General features: G+C 41.0%; 1 protein-coding gene across 1 annotated transcript; it reads right to left on the minus strand.

Annotated features, from left to right (window-relative positions):
• Window positions 1-873: 873 nt before the first annotated feature.
• On the minus strand, window positions 874-7,263 carry ube2v2 (ubiquitin-conjugating enzyme E2 variant 2). Its single transcript, XM_020098991.2, has 4 exons — window positions 7,082-7,263; window positions 2,167-2,315; window positions 1,929-2,054; window positions 874-1,753 (listed from the first exon to the last, which is right to left on the minus strand). The coding sequence occupies exons 1-4, from the start codon at window positions 7,092-7,094 to the stop codon at window positions 1,607-1,609; spliced, it is 435 nt and encodes a 144-aa protein (XP_019954550.1). The 5' UTR covers window positions 7,095-7,263; the 3' UTR covers window positions 874-1,606.
• Between the last annotated feature and the right edge of the window lie 366 nt (window positions 7,264-7,629).

A 7,629-nucleotide genomic window follows, 5' to 3' on the forward strand; every position in this document is an offset into this window, starting at 1 on the left:
ACAAAAGGTCACACAGGTCGAATGCAGAAGCCGCCACAGTTGATCACGTTAACATGTCACAGGCAGACATGACGCACAGTCATGTCAGGAGACTTGTATGTTTTTGAGGACCGGTAGCTTTTCCAAACTTCCACATTCATCATAAAGGTAGTCACTGGGCAGGAGGACAAATGATGATAAACTGAAACTTCAAGTGAGCGATTTGACTGACGGCACAATGCCACTCAACCATCAAAGATTAATCCCTCCACAATAAATCAGCGAGTCTGTGGATTATTGGAATGGAAATACACCGTTATCCCCTCGACTCTCATGCAACTCGTCACCGGAGCAAATAAAATCAGCCTCAATTCTCCAAGATTTAAAAAGTTAAGAGCAAAAGCATAGTGAAGATGGAAGATTGCACCATCTGCAGTAGATGCTCTTAAAAATACCCATTTGGTTAATTACATTTTACAAATAACAGCTTAAACATAGCAAGAGGCCAGTTCCTCCGAGGGAACAGTGGCCTCTGCTCTGGCTGCCATATTAAACATGTACTACAGAACACTGCAGCATGTGGAGACTGAACTGAGAATTAGTGCACAGCATAGAAAGGTGTGGGTGGACTGTCAATCAGGGGAAGTGTTCCTCTAATGAATATGCCGGTAAATGAGCTGAAGTGTGAAGTATGTGTTTTGATTCTATTATTCTAATGAGAACAAGTCATATACAGTATGAGAGATCTGCAGAGTGGTGTCCTGCATACATTTCATTAACATGGGTTCCATTACAGACAGGCAGAGCTAACTCAACCCAACCTTGTCAGTAGAGGCCCCCTTGTGGTTGAACAGACTTCTGCAGCAAAGGAGTCAAATAAACTTAGGCTTTGGATTTGATTCCTTTTTTTTTTTTTTTTTCGCAGTGACTTTTAATTTCAGAAAATCACAAGTTCATACACCTGCCATTTTCACCGGAAGTTAAATGCAAGGGTTTCAGAACGGAACAGGCTTCAACGTCTGTTACATGTCAAAGAGCTGGAGAACAGAAACATTGGTATCGTGTCAAGTACAGATATATATATTTATATATTTATTTAAAAAAAACGTTCTTACCTTGTGACACTACTTTTAGACTACAGCCACAGTTCAATGATTCTGTCATCTGCATGATATTTCAATGAACCTGCTAAATTTGACTAACAACTCAAAAAAAAAAAAAATGTGGCCACTCTTCGACTAGGTTATTAGTTACAGAACATGCCATCGTACACACATCTTGCCATTTTACTTCAGTGATCAGTTGTTTGAACATAAAACTTGAGACAGCCTCTGCGTGGCGTCATGCTTTCTTCTTAAAGCCCACTCAAGCTGGAACAGGTTGAACATAGACGTCATTGTCAAAGAAACTTTATTAAAGGCAGATAATTGTGGTCTTAAAGTCTTTTTACTATTATTCAGTGCTCAACTGCAGGGACATTTTTAATGAATGAGCTACGTAATAAGAAAGTCCAATCTTGCTCTTGCAGACGATATTGTAGATGTGCGAAGTGAGCCTCTTGATGATTTTACACAATATTTCTAAGAGAGTAAGGTTTAAGACAGAGGGTCGACACAATCCATTACGATTAAGTGCTGTAGGTTTGTCCTTCTGGTGGTTGTTGAAGCTTTACATTTTCTTTGGACATCATTAGACGCCTTAACTCTTGAAGAATAATTTTAATGCTATAAGAATTCTGCCATTTAGCTAATACTGGTATGCTACGTGAATCCACCTGTGAGACAAAAACAAAAAAGAGAGAAGACAAATACAATCAGTCATCGTGACAAGACTGCTGACAGTGAGTTATTGAACGCATCACGTCTGAGCATCACAGAACTGCGATGCAAAAACAATTTCTGAACTCGACACTTGAACATAACCTTGTCAGATTGAGCGATGACACTTACCGACCCATTGGAATTATTTATCCCATTCATGCTAATTTTTGTTACAAATTTAACAGTCGGGGCTGTATCTGGGTATTTAGGTCCACATTCCACTTTCAGACTGTATATCCTGTTCTCATAACTGGTCTGAAAAACAAAGACAGAAACAGAAACACATTTATAGCATCTGTTAGCTATGAGACAGCATTCTACGACTGTGGTGGAAGGGCAATCCTCGTGATGAGTTCTCTCCGCTTACTCTTGCTGGTCCAATGATCATGCCTGTCCACCGTGTGAGAGTCATGTCCTCGTCATCCTCCAGGCCCCAGCTGACTGTGCCGTCACCTTCGCCCTTTTGTCCCTCTTCAAGCTCCTCCAACAAGCGAAAATTGCGTGGAACTTTACATCCTGAAATGACAGACGCAGACAGATTTTGAAGATGCAGTGGTATGAGAAATGAGTTGCAAATGACACATTGCGTTGAAGCGTTTATTTTTGGATCTTTCAGTTTCAAAATTACAAAACGTTTAGGCACCTTTCACTGTCAGTACCCACACGAGCATCACAACATGTAAACCCCCTCATTGCCGTGTTGAGACCTGACATTAACATCTATCCTGACAGCTCCTCTCTTCAGTTAACACCAGGTATTTGTATGTGTCTCCTGTAACCACCTATGTTTGGATCTCACTTCTCCGCTTGTATCATTTCACAAAGACCACATGATGTTTTTATCTGATTATGCAGATGGTTTGATATTGTGACAGTGAACACAAACGAATGAATGTATGAAAAACACTGAGAATTTGAAAAATACAATACTATTCATGAAACTGTAGCAGGATGAGGGCGTCAGTTGAGTAGACAGTGCTTCAATGTGGCCCAGGACACATTCATGTTCATACAGCACCAGAACGTTACCACATGCGTCCAGGACCACCTCTGAATGTGAGCTTAGAGAGCTTAGAGAGAGAGCTGTTCACTTGTGATTGCATCTCTCAGGACGAATGTTAACACAAGGTCTGAACAGGGCCCTTGTTTGGGGGATTTTCGCCAATTCTCTCGTGCAAAAGATTCTTGGACCGTCTTGCATGCACTGTTCAGATCTATCCACAAGATGTTTAAGTGAGGGGACTATGGGCCACGGCAAAGTTTTTAGCTTTACACCTCTTCAGTGAGATTCAAAAAGGTTCAGGTTGTTCTTTCTAGCACCCTGTGAGCAGTTCTCTCTCTTCCAGACCACAACTTGAACTCCAAACATTTCCATTAACTGCCATTTCTTAATTACATTGTGAACTGAGGCATCGACCACTGAAATCACTTTACTATCTTTTTATAGCCTTTTCCTGCTTTGTGGGCATCAGTTATTTTAATTTTCAGAGTGCTAGGCGGCTGCTTAAAAGAGCCCACGGCTGCAGATTGTTGAGACAATGTTTGAGGAGTCTGAGTATTTAAAAAAGCTATGAAATTTGCAGCAGTGGATCTTTTCTAAACATGTTTTAACAAACCAAATCAGGTCTGAGATGTTGTGCCCACCTTTTGTATTGTGCTAATTTCCTTTGTGTCACTATTAAAAACAAAACAAAAACCCCAACTAATATTGATTAAACGATTATTGTATTCACAGCGACAGACGTTTTGACCGGGTGCGCCCAAACTTCAGGCCACTGTCAGGTGATATTCTGTATAATTCTTACTGGCAACATATTTCATTGAAAGCATAATACAAACAATTAACTTGCTGGACTAACAAGTTAAGAGACTCTGCAGCAGACAGTGAATATCTCCATCCTCTTTTTCATAGACCTCCTCTGTCGTCAAAAAAATGTACCTTCAGTCAGTCCCACATAAACCACCCTGCTTCTGTAAAGCAGAATCTAAATCAAGAAACACCATAAAAATCACACACTTAACTGTACTTCAGAGGAGGAATGATTAATGAAAACTCAACATGGGAATTCATTCAACCATTTACCAACGCCATAAATTTGATTGTGCTACTTCAAATATGAGACAAATATGGAAAAATCAATGATATAGTGAATCAATCTTAAACAATAAGCTGATCAGCAGAAAAAATATCTGCAGATACTATTACTAGTATCATGGAAACTGATTTGTATCTCTATTCATAGAAAACAATGCAGCTAAATGAGTATGATCAAGAAGTATGTACAAGACTGGACTGGTTATACAGGAATGACACAATAGATTGATGCGCTCCACGCACAAGCCACAGAATGCAACAACTTCTTATCTATCTGAGAGACATTTCCTAAAGATATCTGATGCTGCTGAATACATTTCTGCACTCTTGACAGCACTTTGGAGGCGGTCATGAGATTTGGAGCACATGGGCCTACGCGGCTGATTTTTAGACAAACGATCCAGTCGTCTTATGACCAAATGTCGTAACAGCCGAGTTGATAATAACGTCGTTCAAAACTCGTCAAAGTGTTCAGCTAATGGGAAAATGTTCTTGGAGGATGGTTCGAACGTTGACATAACACACACAGCCTGACAGGCACTCCTGGTGTAAATGATGAACCACTTACAGCTCGTGACTGGAGGAATGGTGAAGGTTGAGGCGGCAGCACTTAAAGTAAAACTGCTGCTATTCATAATAATGACCCAGAGAGGGAAGTGAAAAGATTGTTTTAAGACTAAAGCTGTGAAGACACTCAAAAAATGGGCCTGTCACTAAAGCATTCATTTCACACTCGTTTCATTCATTAAATCATGCTGAGACATGACTTCTTTTTGTAAAAATCAATATCTCACATCTGTTGTGCAGCGACGGCAAAGAAAGACTGACACTGAAGTGGTACACGAGAAATTTGCTCTGAAGTTTTTCAAGATTTCAGTTCCTCATAAACATGCTAATGCTGCTCAGTTTAGCTCACCACAGCTCACCACAGTGTCACTAGTAGTATCACTGAACTGTAATGCAGACATGCTAAAGATACTAGAATTCAAACTAAATATTCTTAATCACCTAAAATATTGACTCCGTTCTCTTTTGATAGATTAATCATTTGGCCTAATAAAAGTTAGAACATTTCCAGGATCTTAATATAAAAGGAGCAATAAACAATGCTCACATGTGAGAGCTAATTTTATGTTCCCTGCATGTTTTAAATGATGAACCTCGACTGAGGTTGACGAATGATCAATTTACGTTTGCCTGCATGTGGCCTTCATGTGGTCGTCCTCTCAAAATGATACAACACTATGGATTTCCTGTCCGACACAGCTCACGTCCTCACTAAAAACTGTTGGAACCAGCGGTGCAAACCTGTCCCCACCTCCTGTTGAGTTTCACTTTTGTTTTTTTTCATAAACCGATCAAAATTTGGTCGACTTAGCCTCTATCCATCGACTAACGTTTGGCCAACCCTACAAATTATTATGTTCATTATCAGTGAAATTGTGAATCATTCATTTGAGTTTCAGTTACTGATGTGGTCAGCAAACACCCCTGTGCTCACCACACCCTACTTCATTAATGTTCACATTTACTGTTCTTTTTAAGTTACAGAGTACCTTTTTATATAACTATCTCTATATTTGTTGGATATCTATGGTCATTTTCTATTACGGTTATTGTTTTTGACAAATTTAAGGCAAGTTTTAACCAAAAAGTATCTATATTTTGTATAAAAAGCCCAAATACCGACCCATAAATTCCCATTAGGCTTTTTAAACCTGAGGCTGGCCTCAGAAATCTTACATCCCTGGAGTTTTAACAGGGTTGTGTACAGTGTAAGAAGGAAACTAAGGGCCTTCACATGATGAGAAATGACTAATTGATCTATATACAATATAATCAGGATCAGCTTCAGTTGGTGCCACTTATGCATTTAGTAAATGTCCTTTTTTTAGTTCTCTCCATTGTTTATTGTCTTGTCATATGAAATTAAGGATCCATGGGGGGTTAGTGTGTATTATTATTAGTACTAAGGCTTCAGGTGTCAATTCAAATAATTCACTTTCTGTTTTCTTGAAGCAGAAACTCAGCTGCACTACATTTCTGTGGCAGCAGAAACTTTACAAACCCAATATCTTGAACCTCGCTACGTTACCAGTGACTCGGCGGCAGGTCGCCACTAACTCCTGAGTAAGTTTCCACTGTGTTCAACCACTTCCTCATTTTTACACTTTGTCTTCAACACTCCTGTGACGCGTGGTTCAACTCACACGACAGAAAACAGCTTGTGATCGTGTTTAACTCTAGATTGAGGGTTTTTTTCCTGTGATCCAAAGAGTTTACGCAGCAAGTTTTGAGAACCACGCTTCTTCCTGGGCGCTTACGCAGGCGCGGGCTCCGGCTATTTGCTGCGCGAAGCGTGCCAACTACGGTGGCTGGAGCGTTATTGCGAATAGCGAGCGTTCCTCCAACAATGTCAAACATCTGAAGCACGATGAAGACGCAGAGTTGAACCCTGGCGCGATATGTGCAGTCACAAATGTAGAGATCCTGATATTATGTAGAAAATAACGCGCTAGCGAGATGCGATCAGCAGGGAAGTGAGCCTGCAATAAAACAATTCCACCACCGTCATGTTGTGCCTCACAGTGGAGCCACTGGTATTAGATATTATATTTACCACAGCTACATTACTGCATCACAGTTATTATAGTAAACAACACAAGTGTGTATTCACAGTTCGACATTTAAACCAAACGGCTCGCACGCAGCGTAATGGACACTGTGCCGCGCCGTGTTAGAATATTCTAGCAGCTAAGTTAGCTAAGCTAGCTAGCAGCGCCTGCGGTTGAGTACAATTCTCGTAAAACTAAAACTTTTACACCACCTAAACTTTCACATCGCATAGTTTAGGTTATGGGGTTTTATTTATAACCCGTTAAATCAGTGTGTGCAGCCCTGACGCGTATTTCTAACACCGAGGGCTGTTTAAGCTAACTCACTGGACGAGCTATTAACAACGCCTCGCTTTAGCTCTGCTAGCCAACACGGTAGCTCCACGACATAGACGGCTCCCGCGAAGATCGCCGCTGTGCCGAGAAGAGACATTTACGGTCAAATTACAGCTCGGAGCGACGCTACGAACACGGTAAGTCGGGGAAACGCACACGCTGGCCGGGTTCGGGGCTGAGGTGGCCCCGGCACCGGCCGCGTCTGTGTAGATGTAGAGTTTTGAAGGCACACCAACCTGAGGAGGCCATCTTCTTCTTTAGCCGAGTCCAGAAGAAGCACACACACACTCACACGCACCAGTGTGACATCACAGCCGGTAAAACCGGCAGCGGAGCAGCGGCCCGGTGGAGACACGACCGGTGTGCCGGGTCATCACCGGACACATTCACCGCTTCACTCCTCCGCTTGTTTGTTAATGTCTCGTTTTAAATAAATAATAAATAATAAAAAAAAATATTTTCCAGTGTTTGGACTCGTTCAGATTCATTTATTTATCAAGTGCAGAAACAATGACTCTGCTCAAATACAGATTCTTACCATGAAATTGAGAAATATTTAAAAAGTCCATCTATATATCCATCTATCGACCCAACTATCTATCTATCCACCCCTCTATCTGTCGCTCTATCCCTCCATCTATCTATCCAACCCTCTATTTATCTATCTCTCTATCTAATCCACCTATCTAATCCACCCCTCTATATATTTATCTTTCCAACTATCTATTTGTCTATCTATCCCTCCATCTCTCTATCCCTCCATCTACCCCTCTATCTATTTATC

This window comes from Paralichthys olivaceus, chromosome 16 (assembly GCF_024713975.1).
Source record: "Paralichthys olivaceus isolate ysfri-2021 chromosome 16, ASM2471397v2, whole genome shotgun sequence".
NCBI lineage: Eukaryota > Metazoa > Chordata > Actinopteri > Pleuronectiformes > Paralichthyidae > Paralichthys > Paralichthys olivaceus.